Raw genomic sequence first — 19510 nt, 5'->3', positions numbered from 1 at the left:
GAAAGCCTGCAAAACACTCATCAATTGAACAGCTGATATAACAAACAACCCTTTTTTTTTTAACCCTTTGCTACCTCCATGTTATAAAAGTCATTCTGCTTATTAACTATATATTGCCCAAGTTTGGATATATATTTTACAAAAAGAATATATCTCTTGGCAAGACAATAATCTTAACAAATACTGAGTCTTGCTGCTTGCTGTCACTACATAAGCAAGGTAAACAAAACCCCCTTTGCTATGGTTCTTCATCAAGCTTCTAACTTAATTCATAACATGTATCTCTCTGTCCATAAAAATTAAAGTGTATTTGCTTCTTACTTGTTGCTATTTAATTTGTACCAGAAGAGCATTTTGGCACAAGATAGTTAGCTGAAATGCAAACAGCTGACAGTGTTGTTTGGAATTATTGAGTAGCCCTCATCAGCTTCAGATAAACATTTTGATCAAGACGGACAATACAGGAAATACAAGGGAGATTTCATTAAATAAATTTATTTGTTAAAATAATTTAACCCCAAATACAACTGCTGAGTTTGCATTGAGTTCTATGTACAATTCTTGTTTTATTTGAAACATCAAGGTTTAAACAACTGACATTGTTACAAAACAAACTGTTGCCCCATTTAAAGTTGCCAGTTGTATTAGAGCTCAACAATTAACTGTGAAATACACTAAATCACCCCTAGGAAACTCCAAATCAACAGCGTTAAGCCTGTTTCCAGAACCCGCTCCAGTCTTTCTTCAAACCCTGATCAAGAATTAACAGATGCACAACAATGCAGATAAAAGCCTCCTGCAGTCGTCAAACGTTTGCTTTTGTTGCGGAGTTTCACAATTAAAGCCTAACCAGTGCTTTGTCGGCACACTGGCAAAAAACCACATAAAAATAAAATTAAAAAACAAACATGCACAAAACCCCCCAGCCGAGTGGCTGACATCTTTAGGCAACATTCTATACAGGAAAGCAAATACCAGTAGTTTTCCCACAGAAAAGTAATGGCAACTGTAGCACTGGGGTTAGGGAGAGGCTAGAACCAGAACAGAAAAATGTCACCAAAATGTTTTTGATGCTCTGAAGGAGCGGGCGGGGGGATGGACACAACAGAAAACAAAACAAAACCAAACCCAACACAGTCATGTTTAATACTCTTGATCTGATTCTGGTTTGTTTGCTTTGACTAGTTTTTGTGTGCATTTTTAAGGGAAGGAGAAAACAGTTGTTCTCACTATCATAGCTTTAGAGAACGAAAGTCGCAACTTCTAAAAAAACAAACCAAGGAAACTGGAGAAATGCTGTCTTTGTAGAAAAGTATAAAGCTCTACAAGACCAGCCAAAGGAAATTGGGTCTTTGGAACAAATGATAATATTTTAAGGCATGTTATAAGAAACTTTCAAATACTCTAATTGGTAAGCCTATCAGGGTACAAACGAAACAGCAACCCAAGACCAATGACTCCCGCGCAGGGTGGGCACGCAGCTGCCGTGTGGCTTCACCTCCCTCCCTCCCTTTCTGCTACCTCTGTCTCTTGAAGAAGAAAATCTCTGTCGAGTGCAACTGTCATTGATTCAAGCTCCACTACCTTCACATTAGTGGAAATACAAATAGTGCATAACTACTTCCTCAGAACTACACAATGAAACACAACGCTTACACTTTCCCCCTGCCATGTTGTGTGGTAGCTCACGTGCGGTCTATGTTTTTGAAAATACAAGAGTATAATGAAGAAACAGGACTGGGAGATATTTTTGTTAACACTTTCTGTCAAAAACTTACTGTGCAATTTTTTCCCCCATGTTAAAAACCCATCTGTTTAATATTGTGAACTTCATGTTAGGCTGCTCGTGTTGTGCTTCATATCATTCTCTTGGCTGATGAACATCTCTAATGTTGCACACAATGTGCACTTCCAACTTGGTTTCAGGTTGATTTTCCTTGAGTGCTGATGGCATGGATCTCACATTGACAAGCTGTTCTACAGATACTGCTCAGTAACACTCGATAAAGTGTTTCCCAGTCTAGGTATTTCAAACTTTGAGATATCGTTAATTGGACATCTCGCATCTTGCTTCAGCATGGCAGCCAACACTATGGGTGGGTGGGCGGAGGGGGTAAGAGAACATTCATACCATCTAGTTTAGGCATACCAGTTGTGTGACTTGGAGGACCAAAGTTAAAAGCCTAAGTTTGCTATATAGTCAATGGAAAGAGGTAGGTGCCTCTAGGAGGGCGACTCAGAGCACCCAAAATGGGCATTCAGATGCCAGAAATAAACGGTGTGCCTATCTCCCTAAGAGAACAAAGTACAGTAACGAAAGCTCTGCAAGGTAGATGGGAAACGGGCTACATCGACGTTCTAGTAAGGCTTAATGTTTTGTGACATCTAATGCCCTTTGATACATTGGTTGTGGAAAGGTCTTGAAAGGGTAAGGGCAGAGATGGCCAGTTCTCTTCCATCAATATGATTTCCTTTAGTTATCATCCACTGAACTACAATTCAAAATGTTAAGGACATTTACGTATGAAAATCTGCAAAGCGTTTTGTACTCAAGTTTCCTTCGTAGCAGATGAGAGCGTTTTTAGGAAGTTCTGCAGATGGAGGCAAAACTCTTGAACCTAACTCCAATCACAGCATTTCTAAGGGCCATATACACACACACACACACGCTCAACACACACACACACACACCCCAGCACCCCTGTTTTCACTCATTTAAACACAAGGAACTACACTGTTACTGCACAAAATTGAAAAACTAATTAACGCACGGTGTTATTTAGACCACAGGCTCAGTGACTCTGTATTTTTATGGCCAATTTTACCTATAAAAGATCCAGCTCAAGACAATCTCTCCAGCATTTAAAATCTAAACATTGTGATTGAAAACTTTTCTATACTTTGATTGTAAGACTTCGGAATAGGTATTTCTGTGCCATTAGTCATGCAAATGATAAATACTTCACTGCTATGAAACTAGCAAGTCAGAGCTCGAGCATCCTTTCAAAATAAAACATTTGCTCCCACCACTTAACACTCCAATAATTGGGGCAACCTTTCAATGGCGTGTTAGGCAATTAGAGAGCCATTTCCACACTCACCTAAGGAATTACAACCATAACTATTTCGCCTCTGAACCAAATGATTTCACATGGTTATTCGATTTAAGTTGTCAACGTTAAAGCTATGAAATAGCAAACTTGATTTTCAAAGGTTAGTTAGGGATCACACCAGAGAACGTAGCCCTTAAAGGCAAGAAAAAGTGTCATCTTTAACAAACTTAAAAATGCAGGATGTTCATACTGTCCCACGAGGTTTCTGCAGAAGGGAACATATGGATGCAACATGGCTTAATTTTCCTTACAAGATGGTACTAGTTAATCTATTAAAGTGTTCCTTGTTAGTAAGGCTCAGCATTTTTTTTTTTCATCACAGTTGCTTCCTCCTGGTTCAGTAAAGTGATAAATAAAGATGCTTCCTGCTTTGTAAACAGAGGGTTTGTTTGGCTTTTTGCAGACCAAAACCTGAAGTGATCCTCCATTTTTGAGCAGCAAAATGAAAGACTTAAAACATTCCAACGCCAGACTGTTTCTTCACCCGTCGTTTGTTTTCAGATCTTGCCTCTATTTTCACACGCTGATTCGCTGTTTTCTATTTCAAGATGCGGGATAAGGTGTAGAAATAATAGCATTGATTTTGAAAAAAAAAGAAAACAACTCCAAACTATGTAGGTCTCTGGTAGCCTCTTCCTCTAACACTGTCAGAAGTTCTGGTGAAATCAAGACATTTGACAGAACAAACTTGGCCACAAGCGATAGCGCACGTCCTGAAGCATGGTAATTAGACATTGAAAGACTTGGCTCTCCTTTTGCGCTTATGATAGTTGGGAATGGTGTTCAGAGATTCTATCTCCACTGCTTTTGGTTCCCATTTCCAACAGTTTTCCAGTCTCTTCGGAAAAAGTTGCTGTTGTTGCTGTCTGACTTGACAGCACACGTACGCTCGGCTGGAACGGCCCTGTAGATCAACAGGCTATGCCATAAAATTGCAGGTGCTCAAAGGGAAAAAACGGGTGAGATGTGGTCATTTAACCCAATTATATTCAGAGTCACTGATTGACTTTCAATGCTCAGCTCTGAGTTAATGTTGCTACTTCACTACAGATGTATTTCAAGTGACGCACAAACCAGGAAGTGAAGTAGACAGTTTTACCACCTTACAAAATTTCTGCAAATTAAGTCCAGGTTAGGTCATTTTTAGTGCTATTGTATATTACATGCAGAACAGCACGGATCATCTTTGTCTGGCTGTGCTGCATAGTTCATTTGTCTAACAATTTCTGCAAAGAGCTCATCCACCATTGTTTTACTTTTAGCAGAGGTCTCCATAAAGGGGCAACCCCATTCTTCAGCTAAGGCTCTGCCTTCACTCGACGATACTTCTCGCTCACTTTCCAGGTCCACTTTATTACCAACCAGAATTACTGGCACCTTCTCATACCTACAGTTTAAAAAACAAAAACAACAGCAATAATTATATTTTAAAACTGGTAACATTCTAGATGTAAACACCTATTTGCAAACACTACAGACCCAACAGGAAAGAGACATTTAGATGATCTTAAAATATTATGTTGGAAAAACGCTTTGCATGTTTCACGTTCTAGCAATTCATTGCACCATCTCTCTCTCCTCCTAGAGCTTTCTTAAAAGAGTTCTAGGGAATGTTTTCTCCTCTGAATTTTCTTTCCCATCAGGAAATCTGACAGAAGCACTACCATACTACAAAAACCAGGAATGTAATGTTTTCTACTTTGGCAATCCCAGAGTGTAAGAACAGGATAGAAGTTCAACCCTCGCTTCAACATTACAGCCTCTTTCTCCCTGAACAAGTAACACGTATTTTCTGCCTGTAATAAGGGAGGCATCCCTCTCTCCCTTTCAAAGGTGCATTTTAATGTATATGGAACTCTCAGATTAGCAAGAAAAGGGAGAAAACCAAAGGATCGGTAAATTTGTTTGAAATTTCAAGAAAGAGCCCACTTCTAGCACTAGATACACACCAAAGTACTGTTATATAGAAACATGTATTAGCTAGTACAGAATATATAACCATCCCTTGCATTATGCCAAACAGTCAGTCAAACAAGTTGAAAATAAAAAACAAAATTAAAAAGAAAAAAAATCAAGTTCCAGGCACTACTATCAACAGTTCTGCTTCATAATCAACTTGGACAGCAAAATAGAATCACGTAAGCTATGAAGGAATTTATTACTTTGCACCTCCCTGTGAGAGATCCTTGACTTCTTAGAAAACTTAAAATGCCTGCCTTTTCCCCCCACCACCCTCCTGCCATCCTCACATGCATAAACCCTTCTTCAGACATGGAACTAAAGTGTTCAGTCAGGTTTTAAATTTACATATTTGCCATGGCAAAGAAGAAAACACTGGGCCTATTTCCAAAACACTCTTACACGGGTTTTCTCACTAAAGCAACAAGGAGCAAAACCACTCATTATGGTTTTTAGCACTTAAACTAAAGGAAGATCTAAGAGAAACAAGATGGTTCCCTCTTAATTTTAACCTGATTTTCTACTTTGACTAGCTTAGTAGTCCTCTGAGTGAAATCACTTGAGTGAGGCTGAGCTGTGGACAGACAAGAGTCATGGCTGACACCTGCAGCAGTGGAAGCTGTCACCATCATTAAGTCACATATTACTCCTTCATCCCTCCCACCCACCTCTCCTGCCTCCCAGGAAAGGCAGCTGCTGTGTGTGCCTCAGCTGGTTGATGGAAACATCTAGCAGCTTAGGCTAACCTGCCAGTCACGATGAAACTCCACTGCACTACAACAGGGAACCTATGCGTTCCCCTTGGCTCTACCGCAGGGATGGTGGGCTCCCCCTGAGCCAGACAGGATAAAAGAGGCAGTAACTTCTCAAACTGCCTCAGCAACTCTTAAATCACCATAGCAGTATCAAATATTGGCCCAACTATGTCACATGATGCATCTGAATTCCTATACTTTGTTATGTCTCGTTGCCAACTATGGATACATCATTTAATCCATAAGCCAGAGCAGCGGTCAGTAGTTCCCCTCACTTTCACCATTTATCCTATCATTGTTTGCCATCTGAAGAGACACAATCCTTTCCTTACTCTGTAAATATACAGTATTTAGCACAATGATACCTTTGGAACTCTTGCAAGAGCTAAGCTGCCATTAATTAAGGACCAAAATACACACAAGCATCTTGAAACCTGTCCTCCTGCATTTAAATACACGATAGCACAGTCTTTAATTACATAAGATGGATGGCATTCAACAGATAAGACAGTAATTCAATATTTCTTTTTATCTTTATTGTTCAGGTGCACGTGTCCTATTATATTTGCTGCACTGCACTAAAAACCTTTCAAGAAAAGGGGAATCAGGTATACCTTTGCTGCATTTCTCGGTATCTGAGGGCCCCAAACTTCCCCTTGCCTCTTGCTAGCTCCTCTGGGTACTCTGTATCTTCTCAATTTTACCAGTGGGAAAAAACTGAGAAATTCAAAGCATTCACTTGGGAAGCATTCAATGAAGAAGTAGATGAGCCAGAATTAAAACACAAGAACACCTATCTTCTTGTTCTGCAAGATCACTCCAATTTATTGAGAAACACATGCAGAAAAAACAACCTCACACTTGTTGCAGATTTATAGCCGTTTCACTGAAATATTCAAGTGCTTAATAAGGTTTAGGAACCTCAAAAAAGCTGGGCAACTAAACAACTGAGGATCTATTTAACTACAAGTACTTGGCACCTGGGTAATGGAGCAGTAGAAGTAGTGAGGTTTCATACTGCAGAACAAAAAGACCTCGTGACAGGATAGCTGTGAAGAGTCTAATTCATTTATTTGCACCGGACCATCTAGGAAACTATTAGGTAGAACAGACAGAAGCACTTTTCTGTATTGCTTTTTTCTGCTTTTGCCTCTTGCTTTTTCCTACCTTCACCACCTAAAAATGAGATGGGAATCCTACAGTCAATAGCCTTATCCTCCTTATAATCCAAATTCGTCCAAATAACCACTTTACAACATGAAATTGCCTACGGAAATGTTTCTGCAAAACTCTCATCATCTTTATCAAATACCTCCTCACAGGGCAAAAATAAAGTTTCTTTTGCAAAATATGTCCTTGCATTACCCAAATTTTGAGTAGCCAACTTTAGAGAGAAATGTTTTACGTATAGCATACACATATTACATATATTTTATACATATAAGAAGATATACACTTATGCCTGCCTATATCATGCACAGAAACTGTAAGAGATACACACAGAAAGTCACGTAATTTGTCTTTCTATATAGAAAAGTCAGCACCTGTGAACTAGAATAACACAGGGCAGAATATGGCAAATAACGGGAAAAAAGTCCATGGATACCAAGAGGGAGACTGGCTCCAGTATGGGCTCATGAGCTCCAGTTCCGTATCAGTCCCATCAGACCCAAGCTGAGTATGGGAGAGACAGAACAGACATCTGTGTATTGTATTCTCTACAGACCAAGATGATGATGGATTGCCTGTGTGTCAGACAATGCCATAAGTGAAGTAAAAGGACTTTACAGAAACTATGTGATTCCATGCAGTGGTTCCAGCCTCTGCTCATCTTCATTCAGGGTCCCTAAGGGTCTCCACACTGTACTTCTCAGCTTTTGAGTTCTGGTAACACATTGTGGAAATCCTAGCTCTCAAATAAACCAAACCTTATAAACTCTGAAGTTCAAGTTGAGCCTCCACTCTTTACCTCACAACACTGCCAGAATTCCCTCTGCCTTGCTTGGTATCCTGGGCAAAATTACCTTTGAGTACAGAAGAGATTCCTGGCTTAATGCTCTCCTTACCACAGCTGCTAAACTTGCCAAAGGCAACTTCTGTCTGCTCCTGGAGTCTTTATTGGCTGTTTGCAGAGCTTCAGACTGGCCAGATGTTGGCATACCCACTGCTGAGGTTGGAGGGAAGAACCACCTCACAGGCTTTTCAGCTTGCTGAATTTCACCCCTGTTGAACATCTGTGACCCATGAGAAAAATAGCTCCCTTGAAAAAAAGAGCCACCTTGCAAGGTCAAAGCAGCAATGCAGAACTCTTCCACACAACCACAAAAAAACCCACAAAAAACCTCCCCAAACAAACAAATAAAGTCTGACTCAGGAATTCACAAATCCTTCCAAAAGCTTCAAGTAGGATCTAACCTACCTTACAAATACTTTTAGTGGTGCAAAAGAGGCTAAAACCTCACTACCTGTACTAAAGTCCTGAAGAGCCAGACCACTGCTGCCATCACAGGATGTATGGGAGAAGCAGGTCAGTGCACTGTGGGAGCTGGGCAGAGGCTCTGCTTTTCAGCGTGGCCCATCTCCCCCAGCTGCCCCCTTTGCACGGGAGAAAGGGGCATGCTTCTGCTCCTCATTCCTGGAGCTGGAAAATCCAGTTCTCTCAGTACGGCTAAAAGGCTTTGAGTGGCGCTGATCATTCCTAGTGAAAAGCATGAAAATCAGAACTGTTGCCAGTTTTGTGTCTCGGTGCAGCACTGTACGCACTGCAAGGCAAACATCAGAGCAGAGCTGGTAAGAAATACACTCAAATGCAGCACAGGAAGGCTTGACTTTTTAAGACTTTTGAGGAAAAAAATTTTGCATGACCAATTAAACATGTTTGCAGTTTGTTTCAAGAACAAAGTACTTCAACCTGTTCAAATGATCTCACTATCTTAAGCTCCAGTATGACAGATACTGAGCAGTGGCAACTCCTGAAAAGATAACATGACTGCAGTCATTTATAGCCCCATGAAAGAGACTGCTGCAGAGTGAAACACTATCATATCTAGAATATCGTTACTAGCAAGATAGAGTCATTGCTCCATAAAAGACAACCTGCAAATATTTCCGAGTCCCAAATAACTATTCAGTATTAAAACCTACCCCGTTACCAACAAGCTTTTAGGACCAACAGGCCACAGTAGATTCCACACCTCTCCTGAGGATGGACACCATAGCCACATGCAATCAATAAATAGATAGACTTAAGATGTTTTATGTAGGCCAGCTATGCACCACTGGCCACACACCCTTACATGCCAAGCAGAGATACACAGTTTCGCTATTTTATCTTACTTCACACAGCACATACGTCATCCACAGTTCTCTTCAGATTAATATGTATACTTAAAACATTTAGAAAGATTCCAGATGAATAGTATATCAATTAACTTTGGAGATTTTTATCTCTCATTTTTTTCTACTTCAAGTTTTATTCTGAGAGAGAAAAACATGGGCAGTACCTAACATCACATCTGAATCTCTTTAAAAGGTACTTTTCAGAGTTGTGGTTAGACCTGTCATTGGATAAAGATAAAACCAAAGATGACATGAAGTAATGCTGTGGTTTTGCCCAGCCGGGAAAAGGAAGAAAACCAAACACATCTCCTCCCCTTCCCACAGGACACAGCCCTGAGTGAACTTCTCTGGTGTGGGTTCTTCCCAGAAGCTACAGCTTCTGCTGGGCATAGTCACTACTCCTGGCACAGGGTGCAAACAAATCTCAGCTTCACCAGTCCTCTCTGCAGGATGCAGGGGAGTCTCTGCTCCAGCACACCTCCTCCTCTCTTCCCTCACTGACCTTGAGGTCCACATGGTCACTTCTCTTTCTCCCAACTCTTTGCACCACCACCAGTCAGAAAAGAAGGAAAAATGGAACAAGAAGGAAAACGAAGAACCCCCTTCTCTTCTGGCTTCTTCTTAAAAAGTGATTGTGGAGGCACCTAATTGTCTCAGCCTCAGAGGTGGGTCTGACTCAGAACTTCATAGAGAAGCCATCTTTACATCTCCTTCCCCATTACCAGAAATGGTTCCATGTGAAACCCTGACAAGTAAAAATCTATTTAAAATGATGAATAAAAAAGGAAAGGAAAAAAAAAAGTAGACCAAGGCTAGTAAACTAATCTGACTCCCTTAAACTGTGCTAGAGATTGCCCAGTACCCCTAAACTGGGTGAGTGGACAGGGAAGAAGCGTGCTGGAACAGTATGGAAGAAGACATTGAAAAGTTCAAACGAGTTCCCATTTCCTCATTTCACATTCTTGTAATGTTGCACCTTCTCTAGGGTTCTTGCTTGAGCTTCATGTCTGAGAATTACATTCATGCAAAATACAGAAACTTTCTGCATAATAAAACCAAATTCAGATTTAAAAAAAAAACCCCATATATTCTTAAAGACTATTTCTTATAATTAGCTTCAGGTCTGTTGAAGTTTATAGAAAGGTATCATTTTCTAGCTTTTCATGTTAAATACTGGGACCACTGAAACGTAAAAGGTATCTATCCATGACAATTATTCCTAAGCATGAAAAGGAGTCTCCACTACCCAAGCACCTTTATAATCTTTTACATATGAAGGGTGTCCTCTTGTCTTTATTTAGTGTTTTAAGCACATATTTATGGCACTGTTGGCACTATTTCATAAAGGAAAGTTATTTAAGGGATAAAGATATTAGGGACAGTGACAATATCAGAAAGTCAGTAAAAATAACCACCCTTCATTTTAGACTTATGAAAAATTTGTGCCAAGAATCCTGCCAAAATACACAGCAGAGTAATTCTGGGCAATATGAAATAAAGTATCAGAAATGATAGTTAAATCTATTAGATTGTTTAAATATTACTAAACATTAATGTATCTTGCAGAATTTTGATTATCTGCTGTAAAATATGCCATAACTTGAACTGAAAGTTTCCTCATGTAGGAACAGAGCATATTCCATGTGTAACTATCATGACTTTTTCTTACCCCTTCCACACAATTCCTTGGGACGATTAACATAGAATTCTCAATAGTTAAAACAGCTTCAGAGGATAAGACACACAATGCTCCTTAGTTTGATTTGGATCCTCTCAAACACCAGGATGAGAGGAAGCGAGACCACAGAACTGTCAAGAGGAAAACAGTCTTTGTGGAAAGGTTCCAATTCTGGAACCAAAGCAGCAAGAAATATATATACATATTTTTAAAGCTATTACTACTTTGTCTTAGGAAATCCAACCAGAGAAGGCATTTCACTTTTTCCAAACCTCAGTTATTTCTATTTTGCTAGTTTGAAAAATCTCAACAGTATGAGTTAAAGCAACAGCAGGAGCTCAGTCTGCAAAGCTGTATCATTTTCCATGGAGTCCTGCAAATACACATAAATGAAAATGTGTCTATATCTGCATATGTCTAGTGTGTACCAGGAGAGAGACATGTAGATCTAAAAATAAGCAAGTTTCTGCAAAGTTCGAGCACTTCGCTCTCTAATAGAAATGATTTCAGCTTCCCAGGTAAATTCACATAGAGCAGCTGTAAAACTCCCACCATTCTGATGCAAACAAGTCATTCCAGTTTATCAATTACTTGTATTAAATATTCAGTTTTGTAAGCTATATTGTGTAAGGATTTAATTACTTAAGCAGCAACTCCCAACTAAAAAAAGAATCTTAAAATCATTTTAATAAATGACTATAAATGTTAAAGAGCTTATTGGAAGTCCCACTGCAATTAGGTGGCTGAGTCATGAATTAGTTTGCTATAAAGAACAGCGTATGGTCTAATTGCAGGACTAGGGATCTAACATTTTATTCTAGGCTTCGACGTGAACTCCTTACAAAGCCTTTGGGAAACAAACTCTTCAGATGGATTGACTGAGGTATACAAAGTCAGAATAATTGTACTTACTCACAGGGAAGCAAATTAAATAATAATTGTAAAACAACTTGAAGAATGATATTAGAATAATAAATAACCATCACACCATAATGCTTTTGAGGAGGCTTCACAAACTATCTTTGTTCTTGTATGTGAAACTTTCTGGAAATAATCACCTCAATGTAAATAAAATACTTCCAAGTCAATTCAGTTCTGTGGTTGTTACAGTCAGTCTACACTCTCCACTTTGGTTTCAAGGTCTAGAGAAAGTCTCAAGCAATGCTGGTTTTGTTGAAATTGTTTGGCAGGCTCACCTTTGATACTGTGTGTGTAAGTAATTAAGAGGAAATAGTCCTCTTCCAAGCAAAAGTGTAAGAAACAAGAACAAAAAAACCCCAATGTAGCAAAGCACTATATATATTTGCTTCCCAACTGTTACTATAATCACTTCTTAACCAGAGCACTTAAACAAGCTATTTCTAGGCAGCTTCCAGCTGAGGCCTTCCAAGGGACGAGAATAGTGGACAATACTATCCAAATATACGTACTCAAAGGCTTGTCCTGTAAACTGACATTCCTTTGCTACACAGGCAACAGGATGATGCATCTTTTTCTATGAAGATCAACAAAGAACTTTTCAGGTAATTTCCAATCACTTCAGAGAGAAATTCTAATCTGTTGAGGATTTTCCACATGTAAGATCTCATGGAGGAACTAGAAAAACAACAAACTCCTTCCACGTGTTCAGGATGTTTCTGCAAGTCACTGCAGATTTAGTCCATCTTCAGGTCCAAGTCACCTGCTTAAGTGTTAAAACACCTAAAAATTCAAAGGCCTGCCAAGATGCCCTATGGGAACAGAGTTCACTGTTCACTAAAGAGAAGTCCTAAAGAAAAATCCCCAATCACCAAGATATTAAGAAGATCTCTTCTCGGCAAGCCTGCGGAACTCCTCGAATGTTTGAACTATGTCCAGTGACACTATCAGTGTCAAAGTAAAGCTCCGGCCTAGGAAGCAGTGGGGATGACAACACAGAGTCTATGACAGGAGTAACAGCAGTTCTCATCTACTGATATTCTGATGCTTGAAAGTCTTTACAAAGAAGAGATTAATTTTCACCTTAAACAGGACGCTTCCCTCGAGTATCTATTGTTAAAATCCATATCTAACAGTGAACTCTACTGTTAAGAGTGAAAAGACCTTAAGTGGTGTATGCAACATCTACCAGCTTAGCACTGCTAAGTATAGGCCAATGAAAAAAGCAGATACCTATCAAAAGCAATATAAGCCTCTGGCACATCATACAGCAAATCTATGGACTCTAATTGTTTCATATTTTAAATTTCTTACATTGCTGTGTTCAAAGAACTTAACAGTAATCCTAATATGCATTACTACTTATCAACATGCCTTGTCACAAGAAGTTTCTCTCAGAAACGTATCTCCACAAGCAAATTTAGATGAATTACTGCAATGCTTTAAAATACATTGTAAACTTACTGCACAACATTGACAAAGGTTGGGGAGCAGGAGGAAAATGATCAAACACATTTGTACCAATTCAGATATATCAAACTTTATGCCTGTAGCTGGGTTAAGGAAAAATATTTGAGACAAAGACATTGTTACTATTCTATCTGGAAAAGCTGAAGCAGCATCCAGGTCTTCTATAATGTCCCAGAGTCTGGAAATGAATTTATGAGGACAACAGTAGGCCTGATTTCTTACAGATTCAGTCAATGCTCATATCTCAAGCTCTATTTTTTCCCGTCGGTCTACAACTCTTCCCTTTGTCATTCTCCAGTCCATCATTAGGACTGAGCACACACCACAGTTTCTTCCATAACTAGAGTACTGACAGGGTATCTTTCCCACCAACAATTCTGATAGAACGGGAAGTCTCTATTCTAAACCGCTACTCAGAGCGGATCTCAACCAGCTTGCTCAGAGCCATGCACAGTTCAGTCTTGAAAATCTCCAAGGACAGACTTCCCACAATCTCTTTGGGAACTTAACCTAGAATTTGATTTTAACTTTGCCACAGAATTCAAAACTTAGTACAAAGTAATGGAGGAAGGTGATACAAGCAGACAACTGAGTTGCACAAGGCTTGTTTCCACAGAAAATGGGCTGAGAATCAAACACCAAAGCTACAAAAAATATTTATAGCTCTACATTTACATAGAGGAACTGATGATCACACTTACAGGACTCAAGATAGACATATATCCTAGAATTATGAAAGCAAAGTAAATTAACCAGATTTTACAGAGTTAACTAAAGCTCAAGCATTAGTTAATTAGAACTACAATCTTCTTTAGTTTACTTCAAATCTAGAAAGCAAAATTTGTAGTGGATACACAAGAGTAAAAACTTCTGCTAATACAGATAGTAAAATGCAAAACACATTTTAAAATTAAGCCAGACGGCCATAGCCCTGTAAAGTATTATTTCACTCTTCAAAGTAAGTGCACTCGTATTCCTTTAACCAATTTATAATCACTTGATAAAAATCCCACTACAAAAATTATTTAGACTATTCTAACCAGATTTTCTCTAGCTAGTTAAAATTACACTTTTAATGTCTTCAAGAACAAGTCTAACAATTAATTCATAACCTCCTTAGCAGCATCACCTGCTTCCAAAGAATTAAGAATTCAGGAATCCTTGTGTTATGCCATTCTGTCAGCATCACACAGAAAGCAAGTTTCTCCTCCATATCAAGGTAAGAACTTGAGAAACTGCAGCTGCTGACTTTCAGCACTACCTAGATCCAGCCTCTGAAAACATATGCACATCTAGGGTCACAAAGCTCACCTCTGACAATTTGACTGTCACTGTCATAGAATGTTAAGGGTTGGAAGAGACTTTTAGGGATCATCTATCCAACCCCGCTGCTAAAGCAGGTCCACCTAGATCGGGTCACATAGGAATGCACTCAGGCAGGTTTTGAGGACCTCTGGAGACAGAGACTCCACGTCCTCCCTGGGCAGCCTGTCAGGGCTCCCTCACTCCTCACCGTAAAACAGTTTTTCCTTACGTTTAAGTGGAGCTTTTTGTGTTCCAGCTTCTTTCCATTACCTCTTGTCCTGTCACCAGCTACCACAGAAAAAAGTGATGCCCCACCCTCCTGACAGCTACCACTATCTGGTCTGTAGAATCAACCATGATGTATGGATACAAACTGCCTTTCCACAGTGGCTTTTATTTATTTACTTTTAAAAGAATTTGACCTTTTTCAATGAACTTAGCTTCAAGTCATTAAAACTTTTTCTTAAGTAATAAAAATAATGGATAGGGCAGCAAACAGCGTAGCATAAATTTCTGCTCTCCCATCAATCGCTGCATGGAAGCTAAGGCAGATAGATACCAGAGTTTATATGATACTGCATTGTCTGTCGAGAATTTGTGTCTAGTATGAAGCACAGACTTCTTTGTTGCCCTAGTAACCACACAAGAACACAAGCTTAGTGTCCTTCAAGCTAATAAAAATATCCTACAATGCATACAAGAAAACGTTGCAAAACATGCCTTGCTGAGACAGATTTTCCTCACAATGATACAATTAGGTTACAACTCTGGCTATTTTTCAGAAGATAGGCTATTTTACAGAAACTCTAAGCAAAAGGCCATGCTGGTACAGTGAACCAATTTAGGAGAAAATAGTACAAGTTCCATCATTCTCCCTTTTACTTCAGAAGTAGTACTATACTTCATATCCTCTTGACTATTAGTCAAGTCCTCTTTTACCACAATAAAATTTGTCACCAACAAAGAAAAAAACCGCTGTGAATCTGAAGGCCTTGACTAGCTTCATTAGCAGATGTTCTGAAAGCCTCTTCACTCCTGCTGAGCTTCTACCACAACATTCGACTTCTACCTCGGGAAAGAAAAACATTCTGCCACGGCTTCAGAAAGTTGGTGGCCCTTATCTTGCAGAATAATTTATGCAATTACCACAAGCCTAGTTGAAATATCTGGAATGTTTGAGAAGGTTTTCTTCTCCAGTTTTCAGAAATTACCTCTATCTTTAACAACTCGACTTTCTAACTCTAGAAATTTGATTTGAAAAGAGCATATCAGCTAGTTAAGTGAAACTTTTCATATCTAAAGATGAATTTTAAAAAAGAAGAACTTCCAAAGTCACATGGGGATATATTTTTTGTTTGGTTATTTGTTTGGGGTTTTTTTTAATAAGTTTCAGTCCATCTTCAAGTATAAAATGCTGCTTCCCAGCTTGCTACCTCTTTGCAGCGAATATACAGTATGAGTTACCGATAACCTCTTATGTTGAGCGTAAACTTCATAATATTTCTAAGAGTTTTTTCCATTCTTTCTACAATAACAGAGTTATCATACTAAGAGAAACACCAACAGACTACTTCATTCTAAATCAGCATCTTGAATATAGTGGAAGACTTGGAAGTTCCCCTGTTCTAGTAAGAATTTCTTTATAGAATGACATTGAATAAAGGGTATCTGATATATAAACCAGTAAAACCTAAACATTTTAATCTTCCTTACATGTGTGTTTATTTTTCAAATCTAATATTTATGTAACTCAGACACAGCTTTATGAGGAAAAGCTGTGGGACCTGAGACTGTTCAGCATGGAGGGGACTGAGAGGAGATCTCGTTAATACTTACAAGTATTTAAAAGTGCATGTCAAGAGGATGGGACAACACATTTTTCCTGTTGTCTCATATGACAGGACAAGGGGTAACTGACAAAAGCTGAAACGTAAAAAGTTCCACTTAAACATAAGGAAAAACTGCTTTACTGTGAGGGTGTTGGAGCCCTGGCACAGGCTGCAGAACCTCCTTCTCTGCAGGCTTTCAAAACTTGCCTGGACATGTTCCTGTGTAACCTGATCTAGGTGAACCTGCTTTAGCATGGGAATTGGACTAGATGATGTCTAGAGGTCCCTTCCAAACCCTACCATTCTATGATACACTAACCACCTCAGATGTCGAGTATAGATGAGCCAAATAGATGAGCTATTTGTATTTTAATTAAATGTAATGTCTTTGGGTCTAGCCTAGGTTAAAAACCCTCTTTTTTTCCCAGAACTTTTACTAACCTGTCTCACAGTGATTTTACTGTTTATGAAGACACTTTGTGGTACTCAATCACCTTAAAGACCATTTTATCTTGCACACATTAACCATATGAGGTATTAAACCATCTACAGCAGCAAGGTTAGCCTCCACAACCACTGCATCTCTGGGGCTTTGGGCACCTGGTTGCTTTGGGCAGTGCCAAAGCTGTGTCAGCAGTGGGGCAGGTGCATTAGGATCAGTGCCCAAGGCTCCTGCCCATCTCCATCCCTAGGGCACTGGAGAGCCTCCAAACTAGCTTTATGCTGGTGGCTGCATGCTGGCTAATGGACTGTGTCACCCAGAGAGACAGTTACTCAGCCCAGCTGAGGGAAAGGATGAGCTTTGCTAGCTGTTACAAAAAAGCAATGTGTGCATGAGCTTGTGAGAAAGGGAGGGAGAGAGGAAGAGAATAAAAACCTTCACAAGGAGAGGCTATATCTCTTATTGATATATGTTTTTCAGACAAACAAACAAGCCAGACCAACCTAAATAACTTCTTTAAAACTGGAAGTTCCTATATGGACACCAAATTTTAACATTGCTTAATTTAGGCAGGAAACAAACAACGTGGCTCTACATTGGCTTAACCAAATTTATTCAGAAAGTAATTTTCATATGTGGACCAAGTATATATTAAGCTATTTTAAATAGAAGATGACTGCAGAATCTGGGGAGAACTGCATTTTGCTCCTGTCCTGGCTCCTGACCCCACAAGACTGGAAGACTGAAAAAGCCATCTGCACATATGCATATAGAGGTACACTTCAATTGTCTCTCCTAATAAACTTATTTTTAAAGTAGCAGCATTTATGTAGGTAACGGTTTGTGAAAGATGCTGAACTAGAATGTACTTTGTTTTATTCTGAGAAACAAAATATTGCCTCCACATTAAAGTGTCTGTCTGTCACATTCTAGGTATTGTCACATTGCTAACTTATACACTTAATCCTCAAATATTTTATTACCATCATTACCATCACTTTTTAGAAAGCTTAATTTGTTTTGAGGAAGGGCCTATATTTAAAGATACCCCAAACTCTTGTGTCCATCACACTTTTTTCACTGAATCACTGATCGGTAACTAGAATTTCCTGAGAATACTCCACTAATTATTTTTTCCACATTACGTTGTCCTATGCAGAAGGCCATTTCAATTAACACGAAGGTGTGTGCAGGGGCGTGAAGCCCAGACTGTTCCCAGTCCTTTTAATCTAACCACATTTCTTCCTGACAGACAGAAAGTCTTTCAAAGGAAGGCGTTTTGATCATCTCTGGGAGAAGAATGTAGACTTCAATTACCAGTCCAATTATCCCAGCTAGGAAGGCAATACAATTGCTTAATTTTAGAGTAATAAGGGACTTTCAAGGTGTGCCTTCTCAGCTTTCATCCAAAATTGAGCTTTCCATTGTCCCTCTCTGGCAGATGAGGCTACCATGATGGCAATCACTATTTCAGAATAAAAATCATCTGGAAGAGAACACGACATGTGCCAAGTTCAGTGATTTCAGCACCTTCAAGTGATTTGTTTTTGTTCTTGAATAGGCTCATCTCAATTTTTATAAAAGGATGTTTTTTGAGGGTTAGAACAAGACGAAGAAAAAAAAAGCAATACCTGCAATAAACAGCAAATCATACTGAATGACTAAGTTCTTGAGAACCCATGAGAAGAACACAAGGTAAACATTTTTTCCCCTATTTTCTTTCCCATATTGAGTCTACGAGGTAGAAAAAACCATTGTAAACAAAGGGGCTTTTCCCCATTAGTTTGTCCATATTAAGCCTAGCAATATACCAATACACCCTGTGATACATGGTATGCACGTCACCCTCCTTCCCTCTTCCTCATGTTCCAGAACAATATGGACGTTTTAAGTTCAAGTATCCTGAATCTGCCTTTTTGTATAGTTTGTTTTCCTTTTCAGAACTTAGCTATATTGTAAACTTTGGTAGGTAAAAATGGTATTACGGGGACTTGTATAAGAAAAGAGTCACAAAAACAGTAAGGGGAAGTGTACAGGAGAAACCACCTTTCCATCATCAGATCAGACTACCATGACGCTTATTTTGAGCTTCTTATGATAAAATTTTTAGACAGACAACAGCATTTTGAACATGTCCACTACAGTTTAGTAGTGGACTGATAGTCTGTATTATCTTCAAGTGCAAATCACTTCCTTCTGAAGGAATGGCTTTGCTTTTACCTAAACATTACGTGTCCAGTCTATAAGCCATGACAGATGTCCACTAGCTGAACTCCTGGCAATTATCAACATTACTCATGGTGTAAGTAAAAAATATAAGAACAGTAGCCCTAGTCCATCAGGAGGCCATCCGAGGACTGCATTGGCTGACTATGATTCACGAAAGTCACCCTTGCACAGATGCAGAGTAAGTCCAGCAATCCTCCAATTACGTGGTCAGCGCAGCATTTGAGGCACGGGGCCTGGTGGCAGCATGACATCTTTCACAATTACACCAGATCTTTTTTAAGTAAAAGCTGGTACTTGGAGTGGCAATAGGAACAGCATTGCTTGCCAACAGTTGCTGACAGACCTCTGATGGGTAGCAAGCATCTGTCTTTGGTTGCTATGAAATCTAGCACTAGAAATAAAAGGGTTACAAGAGGTTTGACTAAAAACTGCTACACGGTAAACAAACTCATCAGAAATTTGCAGCAGCTGGA

General features: G+C 39.2%; 1 protein-coding gene across 1 annotated transcript in view; it reads right to left on the bottom strand.

Annotated features, from left to right (window-relative positions):
• Positions 1–522: 522 nt before the first annotated feature.
• Positions 523–19510, bottom strand: part of RAP2A (RAP2A, member of RAS oncogene family) — a 32540-nt gene continuing 13552 nt past the window's right edge. The window contains exon 2 of the mRNA XM_061996125.1: positions 523–4500. Coding sequence (XP_061852109.1) covers positions 4263–4500 — 238 coding nt within the window. The 3' untranslated portion in view covers positions 523–4262. The remainder of the gene's footprint in view (positions 4501–19510) is intronic.

The sequence above is a fragment of the Colius striatus genome, chromosome 1, assembly GCF_028858725.1.
Source record: "Colius striatus isolate bColStr4 chromosome 1, bColStr4.1.hap1, whole genome shotgun sequence".
Lineage (NCBI taxonomy): Eukaryota > Metazoa > Chordata > Aves > Coliiformes > Coliidae > Colius > Colius striatus.
Note: the sequence above shows the minus strand (reverse complement) of the source record. Positions and strands in the feature narration are given on the sequence as shown.